The sequence below is a fragment of the Macaca fascicularis genome, chromosome 5 (assembly GCF_037993035.2).
Source record: "Macaca fascicularis isolate 582-1 chromosome 5, T2T-MFA8v1.1".
In the NCBI taxonomy this organism is placed as follows: domain Eukaryota; kingdom Metazoa; phylum Chordata; class Mammalia; order Primates; family Cercopithecidae; genus Macaca; species Macaca fascicularis.
The window spans coordinates 55,645,996-55,666,554 of record NC_088379.1 but is presented as its reverse complement, the minus strand read 5'-3'; the positions used below and the strand labels follow the sequence as shown (position 1 = coordinate 55,666,554).

General features: G+C 38.7%; 1 protein-coding gene across 6 annotated transcripts in view; it reads left to right on the top strand.

Moving 5' to 3' along the window:
- The window catches only part of FRAS1 (Fraser extracellular matrix complex subunit 1), a 449,074-nt gene that overhangs the window by 144,614 nt on the left and 283,901 nt on the right, over positions 1-20,559 (top strand). For 5 of the 6 annotated variants that reach the window (XM_005554975.5, XM_065545065.2, XM_065545064.2 and 2 more), the window contains one exon: positions 13,641-13,748. The exons of the other annotated variant lie outside the window; for it this stretch is intronic. In XM_005554975.5, coding sequence (XP_005555032.3) covers positions 13,641-13,748 — 108 coding nt within the window. The remainder of the gene's footprint in view (positions 1-13,640; positions 13,749-20,559) is intronic. 6 annotated transcript variants of the gene reach the window in all.

The following is a 20,559-nucleotide window of genomic DNA, read 5'->3' as shown; positions in this document are numbered from 1 at the left end:
TGGCTTTATGGAAAGCTTCCTCAAACACTTCCAGTGGAGGTAATAGTGGCAGTCCAAGTCAATTAGATCTATTGATCAGTGGCTCAAACCTGGTGAGAGCTGTTCTTCCTGAAACCAGTATCACTTTTCATTTGAAAGATCGTGGTCCTTGACACCAATCAGTCCTATGTTCAAATCCTGGCTTCACCAGTTGTGTGATAACTGTCCAGACATTCTTTATGTTCTTGTTTTATAAAACAGTAGCGGTAGGGCCGGCCACGGTGGCTCAAGCCTGTAATCCCAGCACTTTGGGAGGCCGAGACGGGCGGATCACGAGGTCAGGAGATCGAGACCATCCTGGCTAACACGGTGAAACCCCCTCTCTACTAAAAAATACAAAAAACTAGCCAGGCAAGGTGGCGGGCGCCTGTAGTCCCAGCTACTCCGGAGGCTGAGGCAGGAGAATGGCGCAAACCCCGGAGGTGGAGCTTGCAGTGAGCTGAGATCCGGCCACTGCACTCCAGCCTGGGCGACAGAGCGAGACTCCGTCTCAAAACAAAACAAAACAAAACAAAACAAAAAAACAGTAGCGGTAATAACTACTTCATAGTATTTTTATGAGGATTCAATGTCACATATAAATACACATGTATATGTATGTATGCAATACGTCTATGTATGTAATATGTATGTTACACCAATAATATACATGTGTATATATGTGTATGTAATAATCGCTCAGTAAATAGTAGCTATGAGGATGTGTGTGGTCATATAACTTTTGTTTTTTGAGGCAGAGTTCCACTTTGTTCCCCAGACTGGAGTGCAGTAGTGCGATCACGGCTCATTGTAGCCTCCACTTCCCAGTCTCAAGCAATCCCCCCACCTCAGCTTCCCATGTAGCTGGGACTGCAGGTGCGTACCACCGCACCCAGCTAATTGTTTATTTTTTGTCGAGATAGCGTCTCACTATGTTGCCCAGGCTGGTCTCAAACTCCCAGGCCCAAGTGATCCTCCTGCCTCAGCGTCCCAAAGTGCTGAGATTACAGGCATGAGCCACTGTGCCTGGCTGGCATACAACTTTTGTGATGACATTTTAAAATGTGGCTTGGGAGATTTTTGTGTTTGATTTTTAAAAAGCAGTGTCTCTGTGGAGATCATATTTTGAAAGGTACTCTTTCTAACTTGTTTGCACATTAGTAGTGGTCATATACTGAAATACACACAAAGGAAGAAATCCAGTGCATGATAAATTGCTTTACAAATTCCATGTGAGGGTGTACATTGATGACCTCTCTGAGAAACAGGTCATACAGGATGTGTCTGGAGCACAGGAAAGGTCTAAGGATGGATGTCTGAGAGCCTCTGTTCTACCCTGTGAGTGCTAAGCATGGTGCTAAGGAATCTCAGATGTGTTATCTGATATATCCCCATTACATTCCTCTAGGATTGATTTTGTTATTTTTGTTCTTTTTAAGAAAAAGAAAATGGAAGCTTGGTCAAGATACTTACCTTGCTTATGGTTCTGGAATTGTTAAGTTGGGGAACTACATTTGAACTCAGAGTTACCTGAGTTTGTAATCCATCTCAGGATTATGGACTACGTGGGCTAATCTCTAAATTTAATGGAGGAGGAACCTGAAGCCCAGGGAGGTGGTTTATCTGGTTTACCCAGCTTGGTAAAGGCAGAATCTGGGCCAGAATCCAGGTTCTGACTCCTGGTCCATGGCTCTTTTTCTATACTGTGTTCCCTCTCTAATTATTTATTTTGCTTTGTTCCTTAATCATTTCAGAAATCTTGCTTCTTTAACTATATTTCCAGATCAAGAGCAGATGTGAAGGACCAGGTTGTGGTCTTCTGTATCTGGGTTAGATTTTATTCGTCTATATCTTCCACATTGCTTACCACGTGATAGATCCTCAGTAAATTCTTGATGCCTTGAATTCTTCAAGAATTTAGAGTCTAAAATTCTATTTTGAATGAGGCATAAATATATACAAATACACATATTGGGGTTTATTCTTTAAGACATTCAATTCATACTTGATAATAATGGCTCTCCATGTTACTGGATCCACCGCTTTGCCTTTATCCAGTCTGACAATTTTTATCTTTTAACATGTTCCTGCATTATAATTATTGAGTAGGTTTATATGTACCTTACTATTTGCTTTCTATTTGTTACTCCTGTTCTGTATATTTTCCCCTTTCTTTTTGTCTTTGAATCAATCCATTATTTTTTAAATATTTCAGTTTATTATTCTTAGCTTGTTAGTTAAACACACTTTTACTATTCCTTTAGTGGTTACCCTGGATATTACAACATGTGTGAATCATTTTATTTACCTCTTCTCAGCCATTACTATAACCTTTGAATTCTCCGTTTTTTCATCTATCTCCTATCTTGTGTGTTTTTATGCGTTTTGTGTTTACACATATGTTAAATCCCAACAGATATTATTTTCGTTTTGTATAGTTATTACTTAGATCTACCTATATATTTACCCTATTATTCTAAATTTCTTCCTACATTACTGTGTTTCTATTTAGAGTCTTTTTCTTATTGCCTGGAGAACTTCCTTTCATATTGTTTTAGTTTGCGTCTAAAGGTGAAAAATTCTCACTGGTTTTATTAATTTAAAACATTTTTATCTCATTTTCATTCTTGAAAGGTGTTTGTGCTGGGTATAGAATTCTTAGTGATTGTTTTCATTCAGCAATTTAAAGATTTGTCTTCTGAGTTCCATCTTTTTTTTTTTAATGTGTGTGGAGAAGTTACTATCAGTTTTGGCATTCTTATTTGAAAATAATTTCCTACCCCTCTGTGGCTTTAAAGAGTTTTCTCTTTGCTGTTCGTTTTTAGCAGTCTTATTCTGAAGTGCTTAGGTGTTGTTTTCTTTATTATTCTGATCGATATTCATAGCAATTCTTGAATTTATGGCTTGATATTTTTCTTCAGTTTTAGAAAATTCTTGACCATATTTTAAAAAAATTTTGTTTCCACCCATTTCTGTAATTTTGTCTTTAGAACTCAATCACTCATTTGTTAAACTTTGTAATGTGTTCCGTGTGTCACTAATTCTGTTTTCTGTGTTTTTTATCCTTTTGTTTTTTTCTGCTTCAGTTTAGATATTTTGTATTGACTTATATTCTTGTTTTCTTTAGATACAGCCAGTCTGCCATTAAGCAAAATTAATTTTATTTGTTTGACTTTCCATGTTCTAGGATTTCCATTTAATTATGTTTGTAGATACTAGTTATCTGTGGAAATATTAGTAGTTATTGAACATATTTCAAGATATGTATCTATTGTCTTTCATAATCTTTATTAATTTCTGAATAAAATAGAGTACAGTCTTTCCTTGACTAGTTAAGTCCCTGGATAATTCAGTGTATATTATTACATTATGATAAAGTGCTTTGGGTTTATGTGTAAAATAGAGTTAGGATATATAATCAGATTTTTCACTGACATGCATGACTGGACATTTGAAAGTCATGTGAAAGTGGGACAATTTTTCTTGGTGCAGTTATGTCTTACTCCTATGACATCCAGCATTTAGGACCCCTGTTCATTAAATGCTAGAATCACCTCTAAACCAGCAGTCTTCAAAGCAAATTTTTAAATGCCTCTTGAGATGGTATAGCCTCATGTAGGAGACTTGGTTAATGTTACATTATGAGGCTGAGTCACTGGCAATGAAACCTTGAACTCAGGGCCTCTGCCAGGTTTAGAAACACATTTAGTAGGATGTGGCTTTAACCTAATTGAATGCGAGTGTTAGTACAACTCTCAACCATTCAGTGGATGGTCAGTTTAACTGGCCAAGGGGCTGGCTAGAAGAAGACTTAGGGATTGAGAACATGCAGCAGAGCTTCAAATGATATGACACAGCTGTGGCATGCCAGATCACAATAGCACTGGCCTGGCATTCAGTCAGAAGTAGAGAAACTCTTTTAGAGCAAAGGTCTTGACTGAGCTATTAATCTAGAAGGCAAGATCTCAAACAGCATAGGTTGAAGATGGCCATTGCAGCAGCAAAGATTTTCAAGGGCAGTATGTTGAACTGAATGCTGTCATCCGTGTATCCGACTTTTCAGCAATGACATCACAAAATAGTTAGCAATTCTCTAAATTTGAGAATATTTGCCCATCTATCCATCCATCAACTCATTCAAAAACATTAAGTGCCTGCTATGGTTTAGTCACTACAAGAATACAAAGCTACCTATATATAAATAAATTGTCCCTACTCTTAGGAAGGGAGAGAGACAAGTCAAAAACTAATTATAAAATGAATGATAATGATCTAGTGGAGGAAGATGCCAAGAAAATAAATAATTTTAATATGAGAGATAACGGTATAGCTATAATTTAATTTCATGTGCAAACATTTTGAATGTTTACTTTTTTCTGCCCATTTGCCTTAGGAATATGAAATGAAGTCTCTGGGAGCTAAATTAATAGAGAAAGAAGGAAATTATAAGGCCGAGGTGGGTGGATCATGAGTTCAGGAGATTGAGACCATCCAGGCTAACACAGCGAAACCTCGTCTCTACTAAAAATACAAAAAGTTAGCCAGGTGTGCTGGCAGGCGCCTGTAGTCCCAGCTACTTGGGAGGCTGAGGCAGGAGAATGGCATGAACCTGGGAGGGGGAGCTTGCAGTGAGCTGAGATCACACCACTGCACTCCAGCCTTGGATGACAAAGCGAGACTCTGTCTCAAAAAAAAAAAAAAAAAAAAAAAAAAAAAATTATAAGCTTAAGCTACAGTAAAGTCTCCCTAATATCTGGATTACTTAAAGTGGAAAGATGAGGCAGATGTTTTACTCATAGTGGAACTTCTGTGGTTAACATCTCTGGGAATTTATAATGGTTAATCTGTCACTGGGGTTCTCTTAGATCAGGCTCTCACTATTACAGGATTATGTTACAACAAGTGGAAAACTGGGTGTAAAAAATAGAACAGTTACAGAACTGAACCTGTATTTCTATTGCTTCAGAATTTGGAATGAAGAGGAGCACATTCTCTGGGTATTTTATTCTATATTTTGAAGATATCCTATTTTGTGTGTGTATGTGTGTGTACCACTCTAGAAGTACAGTTTCTATAGCACTCAGTAGTGGAATATGTACCAACATTTAAGCAATGGAAAAGTTATCTTCTTCTTATCTTGGAAACTGGAAATTCCAGCAGGGATTTTCTATAGGTCTAAATGCTATACCTACTCCCTCTGTCACAGAAAATACCATGATCAACAGGCTTAGATTGTGGCAAGTGACCAAGCTCATAGCTAACATTTATTGAGTACTTCCTAAGGACAAGTCACTGTGCTGATACAAGTACATTAGCTTATTTCATCTTTATTGTCACCTGATTGGGTCCAATCTTACTCTTAGTTTGCATATGAGGAAACAGAGACTCAGAAAAGCTAAGAGATTTGTGCAAGGTCCTAAAGCTAAGAAGTAAATGAACTTATTCTACCATGTTAGCATTGCTACCTGACTTAGTGTGGTGTGTAACCTATGTTCATAAACCAAGCCTGTGGGTATGGAGGTGGGTTTGGTGGGAAAACATAAGCCTTAAAATCAAATGGACACTGGCTGAAATATAGGCATTAATATCATCAGTTACAAGCTTTGGGATATTACTTAACCTCTCTGAACCTTGGTTTCCTTGTCTGTAAAATGGAGATGATAAAATCTATCTCAAAGGTTTTAGGAAGAAATAAAAATGTGAAAATGCCAAAGAATCTGGAAACCAGAAGGTGCCCTCTTTGTCCTTGTTTGTTTGTTTTTCCTATGTAAAACGAAACTGAGAGGACTAAGCCTGGCTTTGTGGAAGCAGGTGGAGCTTTGAGACATGAGGTAGGGGAATATTTACTAAGTGAAGGAGGCAGAAAAGGCCAATCTGAGGAAGTGATATTTCAACTAAGACCCTGAGGATGTGTGGAAGTTAGATTAAGAAGGGTGGGAGTATGCTGTTGCAGGCATGCGAACGTACTGGGCAAGTAAGTCACTTAAGCATCACAGTCCCTTTATCTGTAAATGCAGGTAGCACTGCCCTAGTGTGTCCTGCCTGGGTAGTCTGTTAAAGTCAGAGAGTAGAAGTAAGAGAGATTTGAAATGATAAGACTATACAATATAAGGCATTGTTATTGATATTATATGATAACAGCACAGAATTCAAAAAAAAAAAAAAAAAAAAGGTTGGGTTTGAATCCCAGATCTAGCCGCTCCTATTAATAGCTGAGCTCTGAACAATTCACTCTGCCTTTTCACACCTCATTCCCTCATTTATAAAATCCGAGTCATGATGTCAGTTTCACAGGACGCTGTGAGAAGTGGTACCATCATGAGTATGTGGAGGACCTGGGAAGCACTTGGAGGTAGCTTGTCCCTTTCTTTCCATCTCCCTGCCTCCACCCTTGGTACTACACTGTTCTAAGACTTCTCTACCAAAGCATGATGCTAACTTACTATGCTGTTCAGGGTCTCTTGCACAAAGACATTTTAAAGCTATAATTAGCAGCAATCTTTTCATCTGTGATTCACGCTGTTGTTTCTGTATACAAGTTGATACTCTTAGAGCCATGCCTTCAGGTTTATCATTTTAAGACAGCTGGAGGAGGAGATCAGGTAGAAGGTAATCATGCCAGGATGTTGAAATGGGAAACTACTTAGGTTTTTGATGTGTAAAACAAGAAACTTCTTAAGGGGGTATTATATGAAACAAGCCTTTGAAAGAGGTCTCAAACAGGAAGTGGATCACAATTTTGTTTTTTAATTAACCTGTATTTGCTCCTCCTGAAAGGAGAGAATTTAATGTAAATACAAAGTCTCACATCTTTTCTTAACGATGAGTGTCCTCTGCTCCTTTTTATTTGGGACAGAATGAGGAGCTTTACATGAACTTTAAATTGAGAACAAATAGAAAAGGTATTGTTTATCAAAGCTGTCTGAAGAAGGGCACTTGGGGAAAGAATTGCACTCTAAAATAACTTTATGAAAGTTATTGATTCCTTTCTTTATGGTTCCCTGACAAACAAGGACCATTATTTCTGTGCCCAAATGGGAGCTGGGTCAAAGAACCCTTTTTTATAGATTATCTTTCCTGAAAACCAGACTTGTCAGGAAAATGAACCTCCAGAAATGAAGACATGAGACTTAGTTGAATATTGCGTCCTGTTCGCTGCTTTGAAGGGCAAGTAGGAAACACTGTTAATTTTCAAAACTTTTGCTAAGTACAAGAAGGTTAGGGGATAGCTCAGGAAATTTAGATAAATTGCTACTGTTATGTATTTGCTAAGTGGTTTTTATTTAAATTCCCTCCCCCATGACAGTTCAACTCCGTAGACCAGAGTTCATCTATCTATAGTCGGCTGGGAGAAAAAGCATAACATATTTGTTTTTTACCTTATATTTTATTTTATTATTATCATTTTTTGAGATGGAGTCTCACACTGTTGCCAGTGCTGGAGTGTAGTGGCACGAACTCGGCTCACTGCAACCTCCGCCTCCCAGGTTCAAACGAGTCTCCTGCCTCAGCCTTCTGAGTAGCTGGGATAACAGGCACCTGCCACCACGCCCAGCAATTTTGTTTCTATTTTTAGTGGAGATGGAGTTTCACCATGTTAGCCAGGCTGGTCTCAGACTCCTGACCTCGTGATTCACCCTCTTTGGTCTCCCAAAGGGCTGGGATTACAAGCGTGAGCCACCATGCCTGGGCACCTTATATTGTAAAAGTAACTCCAAAAGATCACATAAATTATATATATAAAAATTATATATCTTTGTTGTTGAAAAATGAAAAATACAGATAAGGATAAAGGAAAACAAAAAATCATCTGGAACTTACACACAGAGTTATCTACCCCTCACTTACGGGTTTATATAATTCCACAGTTTGTTTCTATGCACATAGATATATTTTTGTCACAAAAATATTATATTCTACATACTGTTTTGTAATTTGAAAACACAGCTTTTGGGGAGCTTTATACTTTCTTTCTCACTTTTAGTCTAAGAAGCCAAGGGAATTTAAAATGAGATGAATTAATCAATAATTAAAGTAGGGTTATTACACCATTTAGATGAAAGAAAATTCATGTTGACAGTTGATATACTGCTCTTTAGAATTCTATAAATAATTCTCCCCCCCCCCCAGAAATTTGAGTACTGATTAAGGATATATTTATTGTTTATTTTTAGCACTAATCAAATATTCAGTAAATACTTACCCAAGTGAAACAAGTTTTTTTTAAAAGCACCTTGCTATTACTTTGAAGTATTTGGGGATGGAGGCATTATATTATCTGCAAGAAGATTTTATTCATATATTATTAAAATATTAAAAGCTGTTTACAATTATATTTTGATTGCTTTTTAGGCTTGTCATAATCTAATCCTTATCTATCTTCTAGTGAAAAGCTATTTTAAGAGTATTTCTTTTGCTGAGTGTGTGTTAGATTGGAAAGGAGGACTTTAAAGTGTTGGAATTGCAATAGCAACGTGGAAAATCTGTAAAACTTAGTTTACAATGTTATTACTTTGGATTTTATGGCTTTATCCAAAGTTCTAGCTATTGAGGAACTCTAGCTTCCCTGCTTTCATAAAGCAACTTTATGTGACCATATAATTGATTTCTAAAGATTTAGACCTGAAAAACATGGCCATGTGTCCAGGCCTTGGTAAAGAACTCATTTTACTTAAAATTAACCATAATACATTATTTAGTTTCATGGAGATATTAATACAAGGAAGTTTTTTTTTTTTTTTTTTTTTTTTTTTGAGATGGAGTGTTGCTCTGTCACCCAGGCTGGAGTGCAGTGGTGTGATCTCGGCTCACTGAAAGCTCTGCCTCCTGGGTTCACGCCATTCTCCTGCCTCAGCCTCCCAAGTAGCTGGGACTACAGGCGCCCGCCACCATGCCTGGCTAATATTTTGTGTTTTTAGTAGAGATGGGGTTTCATCGTGTTAGCCAGGATGGTCTCGATCTCCTGACCTCATGATCCGCCCGCCTTGGCCTCCCAAAGTGCTGGGATTACAGGCATGAGCCACCGCGCCCAGCCAATACAAGGAAGATTTTTGATAGGTCCAACACCTAGATGAAGAAAATTTTTCTTTAAACATAGTTTGACATCAATGGAGTAATGACATTCAACGTTATAAAGATTTTGTAGTGACATCATTTAAACTTTGTTTTCTCAAGCTCTCACAACCTAACTGGAGTATCTCAATTCTTATGAATAGATAAGGTATTATCTATTGTGTGCAGGTAAACAAACTCAGGGTTGATTATTAATTAATTCAGCCAACATTCAGAAACTGTGCTAAGTGAATTTTGAGATATACAAAGAGGAATCAAATGAGATCTCCTTGCTTGAAGAGTCATAGTCTGCTGGGAAGACAGATATGTAAACATATCAGGAAGGCTTCCTAAGCCCAGATACATTTAAACTTTGAATTAACATAAAGAAAAAGTGTGGTTTTGTGAATGAAAGTGAACAACCTACTCCATGTTCTTACAAGATACTGTTTACAGTTTAGGAAGCCAAGTCTAGTGACTGAGGACTGCTTAAACGTATAGTGGACTGCTTTGGGTGTCACTGTCAAAATAATGGAAGTGCAGAGAAGAACTTCACCTCAAGAAGTAAGAATGTTGCATCTGGAGAGAATAAATATGACTGGCACTTAGAGTCATACGAAGTTTAAAGGAGTACATATAAGCTGGCGTGGCCAACCAATGTCTAGGTCAAAGACATGGCTCATGATTATGCCAGCTTAGAGAGATAGATACTTTTTGAATTTCCCAAGTAGTCTTGAAAACTCAACCTATAGATTCATTTCTCTCTTATTCAGCAATGTTCTGGATCCTCTAAATGCTAGGGTCCTAATTAAGTAATGATTTCTCTCTGCTAGGTTTTACTTATGTAGACTGGAATGAGAAGATGGGAAAGTCAAAGTACTTATAGGACTGTTTTCCCTTTGAGAAAATGAAATAGTTAGAAGACATTGCTGAATGCCTGTGACATAATAGACAACATTTGGATTAAAAATAAATTACATTTAATGATCCCTTAATAAGTGCCAGACACCGTTGACTTATCTTTAAATACAGCATCTCCTTTGATGCTTTCAATAAACTTATTGAATATGTACTTTCTCATTTCTATTTTACAGATGAGGAACCTGGGCATGGACGTGTTAACTCAATAACAGACTCAGTTAATAAATGGTGTCACCAGGATTCAAACCTGGTCAGTCCGTCTCCAGAGCCTGAGTCCTTAGGTCTCCTAAGAACTCTGTGAACTTGGGCAACTGGTTCAATCTCGCTCATCCTGTTTTCTCATCTGTAAAATCAGAATCATAATAATAGTGTCAGTTTCATAGGGTTGACATGTATGTAAGGGCTTTGTGTAGCATTGACTACAGATACTTTCTCCAGCTTTGCAGGAAGATGGCAGAGGTGGGAAAAGCCACCCTCCCTCTATTCCACAATTGTCCCTGTGATCAGCACTTCCTGCTCCCAGAGCGGGGAGCGTAAGTAACTGATCAATAAATAGTAGCTGCTGGTTTTGTGAAGTTGTCATTTTTATTTAATCTGTATCCTGAAACCAAGATTGTTTTCTTGAAATCAGCAGGAAACATACTACATTGTGCTTGGGAATAAAATTTGTTTTTCCTCACCTTCTTATCCTTGCTCTTTGGGTTAAGAGTAGACTGTAGTTGTCACACTATTGCCAAATTTGAAGAATGTGCTATAGCAATAAAAAGAAAGAAATTCAGAGGTATTCTAAGCCAAGTTCCGGTGCTTTTCTGCTTCGATTCAGTATTTTTGTAAATCAGATATTGGGAATGTAATCTCATCTCAGATAGATTATATATTTCCTAAATGACTTTGGAGAGGCCCCAGAGTTTGAAGCACATTCCCCGAGAGGTTATGAATTTAGCTAGCATTTCTTGACTTTAAAGGATGATTTTATATTTTGCTTGGAAATGTTGTGCATATCCATGTAAATCTACACCAATGTTGGTATATTAGTCTTGGTTCTCCAGAGAATCGATAATATATACATATATGTCCTATTGGATACCTCTCTAAGACAGAGGGAGAGAGATTTATTTTAAGGAATTGGCTCATGCGATTGTTGGGACTGGCAAGTTCAAACTGTATTATAGAGCAGATCAGCAGGCTGGAAACTTGGGCAGAAATGCTATATTTTAGTCTTGAGGCTGAATTCCCTTTTTTTCCAGGAAACCTCAGTTTGTGTGGTTAAGGTCACTAACTGATTGGATGAGTGCACCCGTATTACAGAGGGTCATCTCCTTTGCTTAAAAGTCAGCCGATTGTTCATGATACTCTCCTCAACAAAGTACCTTCACAGCAACATTGAGACTAGTGTTTGACCAAAGAAGTGGGCACCATAGCCTAGCTAAGCTGGCATATGAAATGAATCATCACATTTGGTTTTTGCCATTTTGTGTGAAAATGTCCATTGCTAGCATCCACCAGTTTCTAGCTCATCTCAGCTCTAATTGAATGCTGGTGTTCTCAGGACTCTGTCAGGAGCTTGGAAACTTATCTTACTCTTCCCTAAAGTATTTTAGTAGGACTTCAACTACTGGTTGACTCAGGAAAACAGGGTGAGAAAGTTGAGAAAGGAGGGAACAGGTCTTCATTAAGCAACTTAGGAACTATGAACTCTTGCTTCCTAAGGATCTGTAGTGTGCCAGGCCAAGGAGCGTTCCCACTTCAGGCACCCACAGTCTGGTCCAGTAAGGCTAACAGGAATATAAATGAGTGCAATAAAGTGTGACAGGGCCGGGTGCAGTGGCTCATGCCTGCAGGCTCAGTATTTTGGGAATCTGAGGTAGGCAGATTGCTTGAGCCTAGGAGTTTGTCACCAGCCTGGTCAACATGGTGAAACTGTCTTTACAAAAAATACAAAATTTTTCTGGGTGTGGTGGTGCATGCCTGTAGTCCCAGCTACTTGGGAGGCTGAGGTGGGAAGATCACTTGAGCCTGGGAGGTTGAGGCTGCAGTGAGCTGTGATCATGCCACCGCGCTTCAGCCTGGTGACACAGTGAGACCCTGTTACAAAACAAAACAAAACAAAACAACTGTATAATAGTGCATGCAGGAAAAAGTGAGGTCACAGAGGGCTAGTGAAAAGCTATACCTGAATGGCAGTTAAGGGTTAGGAATGATTCATCTCTGAGGTGTTGAGACTAAGAATAAGCTTGTTGGTTGCAAACTCTTCTCAGGAAAAGTCAGGGAAGAGTAGGAATCCAGGGGAGAATGAGATATGAGACCAGGAAAGAGGAGGCTGGGGTTGTCCAATAGTGTTGACCAAGTTGTCAAGGCTGGGGAGACAGGGTCAGCTTATGGGGTCTGCATTTTATCTCAACAGAGGTAAAGATAAGCCATGAAATAGTTGTATTTATTTATTTATTTTTTGGCTTTGAGGGTTTTTTAAATTTTTTTTTTTTAATAGAGTTTTTGGGAACAGGTGGTGTTTACATGGAGACGTACTTTAGTGATGATTTCTGAGATTTTGGTGCACCCATCATCTGAGCAGTGTATACTTTTAAACCAGAGAATAACATGGACAGCACTCTTCAAAAAGATTTAGTGTTTGAAATTTAGCCAAATAGTATGGCTGCTTTCAATTCTAATAGGAATTTGGGTTAGGAAATCTCTGGGAAAATGAATCTGAGGACAGTCCATGGGGTCTTTAGTGTTTCAATTTGAAGTCATCAGAGCAGCCTTTCAATGGACCCAGAAACAGGTTTCTGTGGAAGCTATGAGATAGTTGGTTTCAAAGTTACTTCAAAATGGGCATAACTGAAATGTGGATTCAGCATGAGGGAAGATGAGAAATAGGGAAGCAATTTCTGAGACCCTTAACGGAGCCAGGGTTCACTTTTCTGTTTGCGACCATTGTTTTCCTTTCCAATTTGTGACGTAATAACATAGTAACATTAACTTATGTTTATTTAATTCTCTCATGTTCATGACCCCAAATAATTTGTGAGATCCTTGTGGATACTGCCCACACTTATGCTTCATTTATACCTCAATATGCCCAGCACCCAGCCAGGCACAAAATAGTCACACATACATGTGTTGGTGCATCTGTCTTTAAAAATCCAACTGCTTAACTCAAATCCTCGTTTCTGATGAATGTTAAGACGATGAAGTAGCAAAGAGCTGAAAAATGAAGCCTGTGGTGCTTATAGTATCTAGTGGTGAATACTGCTTTTAGGATGCTGGTTAGGGCTAGTCCAAAGTGTCATTTTCCTTTAAACCTGCTCCAATGGTTTCTGCTAGTTAACAGCAAAGCGAAACTTCAAGTCAGGGAGCAACTTGTCCTCCTATGGTTTCAGGTCAATCGATGGTTTTTACTCTGGGTATCGACAGCTCTCTGCCGCATCCCCTTGTCTTTGGCTACGTGGGTTGACTGTTGTGAAATGGATTATACTGATTATATTGCCTCGTGGGGTTTAATAAGTGCCCAGCAAGTACTGTGTGTGGTGTGCCTGTGACTTTTCTTTGTCTTTTAATTGTCCAGGATGTGGGACTATTGTTGGTGCTGCTTTTGTGTGCTCATGCCTTGACTGATCAGTTTTTAAGTCAGAGCTTATGCCTCTTTGCAGGATGCCACAATTTGGAAGCCCGATTCATGCCAGAACTGCCGTTGCCATGGTGATATCGTTATCTGCAAACCTGCTGTTTGCAGAAACCCTCAATGTGCCTTTGAGAAGGTACGGTATCCTAATTGTGTCCTACATGTATTGGTAAAGTCAGTGAAGGGTTAGGTTTTTGGATCATTTCAGACATCTGTTTTTGACATTTATTCTAATCTCTAATTGGAAGCTTAATGAAATGCAGAAGAGAATTTTAACGTACTGCATCTAAGAATATCCTAATTTCCAGAATTTTAACGTATCATATCTAAGAACATCCCAATTTCCATTTATTGGGCATTTACTCTGGGCCAGGGACTTGGCTTAAGGTCTTAATAATGTTATCCCATTTAATATTATGTGGGGTAGGTATCTTTATCCCCACTTTATAGATGAGGAAAGTGAAGCCTGGAGATTTTAAGCAGCTTAACCATGATCAGGCAATTAATAAACTGCTGACTAGAGATTTTTACCTCGAGTCTGATGCCAAAGCTACTAGCATTAACTGCAGCATGCATGAACCATTGAATGGATTGAAAGTCAGAACTGACTTATTGAAAAAGATCTTCTAAAAATATCATTTGGGTCTGCCACTGATTGTATTATTGTGCTACCACTGGGCTCCCTAGGAACATAAGCACATCTTTGACTCAATAAATCTCTTTGTATTTGACTAAGTCTGTGACTGGTATTTCCTCCCTTCCCTTCTGTTAAAAATTTTCAGTTTTTTTCTGACTACACATCTATTCTGTTAGAATAATACTTTTTCTAGTTGCTGACTCTTTTCTTTTTAAAGTGAACCTATTTTTTAAAAAAGCTTAAGCTTTAAATTTGAACTTTTGAAACTCCCAGGACAAGACCAATTATTTTATTCATAAAGCATTCTGTCAATTTCAAGTTTATTTTTCTAGTTTTCGACTCCTTCCAATAATTAATCTTGAGTCTTTATGCCATCTAATGCTAATAAGTTTCTGTTTGTACCTGACATTGGAGCGAAGGTATGCCTTTAAGGGTATTCCTTCATTTCTGCATGAATGTATTCCTGAGAAGCTGGGAATATTTTAAGTATTGGCATACTTGATAAGATTTTATTGTATGTTATGGAGCTTTATGTTTATGGGGTAAATATTCCCTAAAAAAATCACTATTTGGTTTGCTAATAAGTAAGTCAAGTCAGACTCTGAGCTGGTGGCAAAAATGCCATGAAAAATGCCCTTCCCCACTTCATGTGAAGAATTGTGTTATCATGGAAGAAGCCCTGAACTACATGTTAGAAGACATAGATTACATTGCTGAAATCTAAACATGCTCTGTATCAGGGGTTAGCAGACTAAATCTGGCCCACTGCCTGTTTTTGTACAGCTTATGATCTAAGAGTGGCTTTTACATTTTGAAATGATTGAAAAAATAAAAACCAGTATTTTATAATGTGAAAATTATGTGAAATCAATTGTCACCATTGATGGAAACACAGGCTCACTTATTTGTTTATGTATTGACCTTGGCTGCAACAATAGCATTGTATTGTTGCCATGTAGACCATGTGTGACTCTCAAAAGCCAGATATTTACTGTCTGGCCCTTCACAGAAAAAGTCTCCCATCTTTGTTATATATCAAACTCATAATTTCACCTCTTCCTAATTTGCTCTCCTAATTTTTCTCATCTTGGTTAAATGGCGACCCCATTCTCCCAGTTGCTGTGGCCTAAAAACTTAGCATCACCTTTGACTCCCCACTTTCTCCCACATCCCATATCTAGTACATTAACAATCCCCTCCCAGCTCTTCCTTCATGAAACAGTAAATTCCAAATGTGACTTCTCTGCTGTCAGTCTGGTTCCATTATTATCATCCTTTTGTCTGGATTCTCACAATAGCCTCTTAACTGGTTTCACTGTTTCTATACTTGCCTTTTTCACTGTAATCTTGATATAATAGAGACAGTGATCCTAATAAAATTGAACTCAGATCATGTTGCTTCTCTCCTTAAACCCCTCCAGTGGCTTCCAGTGGCTTCTCTTCTCAAAGTAACATTTCACAACGTCCTTTAAGCTACTACTGTGCCCCTCTAATTAATATTCTATTGTTTTCTCCCTTGCGCACTGCCTCAGACACCAAGCCTTCTTGCTGTTCCTTGAATTTATATGTATACATCTGAGAAGGAACAATTTCAGAGGGAACAGCAAAGTGCAAATGCTCTATGGCAGAAGAGTGCCTGGTATGCATGTGTGTGTATATATATATATGCCTGGTATGCATATTCGTATATATATGAATAAGAGAGAGATGTGTGTTTATACACATATATGTATACATATATTGCTTGATCTTTTACTTGAAGTCTTGCCTGGATGCCATTCCGTTTAAAATTGTAAATCTCTACCCCCTACCACACATTTTGTATTCCTCTTCTAGACTTTGTTTTTCTTTCTGATACTAACTACTATCTATTTTATTGATTTTTTTTGTTTACTGTCTCTTTTATTCTCTGTATATCCACAACACCTACAATAACACCTGACACATGGTAGACACTCAGTAATTTTTTTTTTTACTGACTGAATGAATTAATTAATGAGAGATGAGGTTAGAGGGTTGGTAAGTTTGAGGTTATCAGAGCATTGTATGCTGTAGTATGGAGTTTGGAATTTTATTTTAAGGTTATAGAATACTAACAAAGGTTTTAGGCATAAGGGTGGAATGGCTGGCTTTTTTAGAAAAAAAGTATCTCTGGTTTTCAAAGATAATGCATAATATTAGAAATGAGGAGATCAGTTCAGAAGCTGAGAGAATCACCCAGAGAGGATGAATAGCAGAACTGGAGCACTGGTAGTGTAGGGATCAAGAGATAAGGGCAGGTATGACAAGTATTTAGGGGATAAATCAGTAGAACTAGATGAAGGTAGGAGGGTGACAGAAAGGAAAAGGAGAAATGACTGCCATATTTATGGGTTAATGACTACTTGGTTAGCTGAGTCACCAACTGATATTGAGAATATAGGAGAATGAGGAAAAACAGCCCATCTGGGAAAAATGGCGATTTCAGTTTGGGACATATTGGTTTGAAATGTCTGGGAAAGACCCAGGTGGATATGTCAGAATGGTAGCTGGATATGTAAGTCTAAGGCTCAGAGGAGAAGATGGGGCTGGAGATATAATGTAGCTGTCATCAGCACATAGATAGTATTGCAAACATGTAGAATTAAAGAGCTCATCCAAAGATATTGTGTGGAAAAGGGTACAAGATGAAGGATGGAATTTGGGGAGTACAGTCATTTAAGGGGAGGTGAGCATCAGAGAAAGTGCTTAAGAAGATTGAGAAACTGTGGTCAGAGAGGTGAAAGGAAAGAAATGGTCAAAGAAGAGAGTAATATTATAGTCACCAAGGGGAGTAGAAGATGCCCAGAAAGTTTGTATTAACCGTGTTGAGCACAGTTAAAGGAGTAAGTGGGAGGAGAACTTCATATGGCCCTTCAGATCTGGCAGCATATAGGCCACCGGTGGCCATGCTGTGGTTGATCTCAATGGAGTAGGGGGAGTGGAAACTGTATTGCAGAGCATTGATTAAAGGAGTGAATGGAAAGTGGGGAAAGGAAGGCTCAATAAAGGCCATCCTTTCAGGAGCTTGACTGGGGGGGTGGAAGGAGAGAAATGGGGCTTTAGGTAGGCAGCATTCCATCTGAGAGGTTTCTCTGAATCTCCCATCCCCCACCATCAAACCCTTCAGTGTGCTTCCACGGCACTTTGTGCTTGCCCTATTCATACCCCTTGACCAGACTGCAATGCCTGTTTACTTATCCGCTTTTTCCTCCAGATTCTTAGCTCCTTGAGAGCAGGAATCTTGCTGTCTTCACTATTGCAGCCCATTGAACAGCACAGTAGGCAGCACACAGAAGTCACCTAGTCAACATTTTTGGAATGATTGCACAAGGGAAGGGAGAGGGTTTTGTTTTGTTTAATATTTTAGTTTTTGATATTACCGTGAAAGAGATATAATCACCTTAGGAGGGAAAGGGTAATAGCCCAGACTAGAGAGAGAAATTGAAAAGATGGGAGTGAGAGGGGAGGAGAGACAGAGTAAGTGAATTAGAAGGAATGGTTGCTGGACATTGAGGCTAACATGAATAGGAGAATGGGAGGCCAGCTGGGGGTTGAATGACTGGAAGGTAAAGAAGTACTCAAGGATCTCCCTGGAGGAAATAAGGGTGAGAGGGTGCTAAAAACTAGGAGGCCCAGGTTCATTGGGGTGTGGACAGATTTTAAGGTTGGCCACGGCTGTGTGAAATAAAGATGAAAGTCACTTGAATTGAGGTGGTTAAGAGTGTATAAAGATAGAATATCATTTTAATGGGCATTGAAGTTGTCTAGAATGATCTAGACACAGGTAGAAAAAGAAACAGAATCCAGGTATCAAGTCTTTACTGAGTGAATGTTAGGAAGTGATCAGCAAATTTGTGGATGAAGGCAATATAGGAATCAGAGAGCATGAACTCTAAAGAAAGAGGTTCCTTATCTGTAAAATGAGAGGCTTGTACCAGATGATCCAATCATAAGAAACATTTTCAACTCTAAGATCATAGAATTATTCCACAGAGCTTTTGGCCTCTTTATTTCAAGTAATGAACTAGGATCATAGAGTGGAAGAACTAGAAGGGATCTTTAGAAATCATTTAGTCAGACTTCCTTGGTCTGTAAATAAATCAACTGATTTTTAGTGGTTTAGTCACTTACCCAGAGCTAGGAGGTGGTATGGCCATGTCAAGAACCTTGGGCCTTGGCTCATGTCCCAGTGTGAATTTTACTCTACTATGTTGCTTTTAAGTTTTCCTCTGTGCTTTCAGTAGCATGTGTTGCTGTTATTCAAATCGGCTGTGCTACCCTTATGTTAGTATGTGGCACAAGTTCTTGAGTCACCACTGTTCCTAAATTAAATTATTATTTTATTTTAGACAGAGTTTCACTCTGTTGCCCAGGTTGGAGTGCAGTGCTGCGATCTCTGCTCAGTATAACCTCTGCCTCTCGGGTTCAAGCGATTCTCCTGCCTCAGCCTCCCAAGTAGCTGGGATTACAGGCATGTGCCACCACATCCAGCTAATTTTGTATTTTTTAGTAGAGACGGGGTTTCACCATGTTGGCCAGGCTGGTCTCTCACTCCTGACCTCAAGTGATCCAACCGCCTCAGCCTCCCAAAGTGCGGGATTATAGGTGTGAGCCACCACACTGGGCTTATTACTGTTAATAACTTGTTTTTCTTTTTATCATTTTTTACCTTTTTGAAGCCGTTTGTTTTGGTTATGGATTGACTAGAAATAACCTAGTGTCAATGGCAATTCGGAAAGATATTTTTTATAATCTATCATTTACTCATTCTGTAATCACAGGTAGTGGATTCCATATCCGTATCTTATCTGCATATAGAATAGCTAGCTGGATAGGGACAGAAAGACAGACAAACAGGCAGAAAAAGATGGAGAGAAAGAACATAAAGGTATTTAGAACCTTGAATAGTTAACCCAGCTCTGTCAGAAGCTATCCTGTCTAAGGATTTCTGGAGAATATGTCTGCACAAAAGACAATGCCATGCAAAGGAGCATGGCGTTATGTGGTGAGGTTTTGGTTGCAAACCTCAATGCAGATAATAATGACATTTACCTAATAAAGTTTTGTAAAAATTAAATTAACTTTCTCTCTCTCTCTCTCTATCTATCTATCTATATATATACACACACATACATATATGTCTGTACGTGCATATATGTATATATGCATATAAATGTGTAGAGGAGTACCCTGCTATTGTAAGCACTAAATAAGTGTTAGCTATAATGACCAAATTGTCATCATTATTGTTGGTGATTCTCCTGGGTCCTAAGCAAGTAATCTTGTCCCCGGCAATCTTCGCTGATGTCTTTTGCCCCTGCAATCACTTTCTAAAGCACAACACTGCAAAGCCTGGAGAAGGAGTCCTTTGTGTTCCATGCAGCCCACAGCTCACCAAGCCATTCAGGGTTACATGGTTAGGTGGCAGGAACTCCCTGATTCTCATTCTTCAACCACTCACATGCAAATTTTTTTTATATATATAATGAAAAAGAGGTTTAATGGACTCACAATTCCACAGGGCTGGGGAGGCCTCATAATCATGGTAGAAGGCAAAGGAGGATCAAAGACATATCTTACATGACGGCTGGCAAGAGAGTTGTGCAAGGGAACTGCCATTTATAAAACCATCAGATCTTGTGAGACTTATCCAGTATCACGTAGGGATTATGGGAGCTACAATTCAAGATGAAATTTGAGTGGGGACACAGCCAAACCATATCACTATAATAAAATTGTTATAATATTCGATTTTTTGGGGAATATATTAATCCATGAGCTCTCTAATATTTATTTATTTATTTTTTAGAGACAGGGTCTTGTTCTGTCACACAGGCTGGAGTGCAGTGGTGCAGTCATAGCTCACTGCAGCTTTGAACTTCTGGGCTCAAGTGATTCTCCTGCCTCAGCCTCCTAAGTAGCTAGGACTATAGGCATGTGCCACCATGCCCGCTAATTTTTGCATTTTGTTTTGTAGAGACAGGGTTTTGCTATGTTGCCCAGGCTTATCTTGAACTTCTGGCTTTAAGTGATCCTCCCACCTCAGGTTCCCAAAGTGCTGGATTACAGGAATGGGCCACTGTGCCTGCCCCCATATTTAACAAATGGGTAGCAGGTCAGGTACATAGGCTCATTTAACATCTAGTGCAACCCTCTTCTAGCCTGTCTTCCTTTATAATAGAAGCAGAAAAGCTAAAAATATTTCCCAGACTCTTTTGTAACTAGGGTTCTAGTTTCCACCAAGTATAACCAAATGTCTGGTTTCCCTTGAGCAGTCTGGTTTATGCCT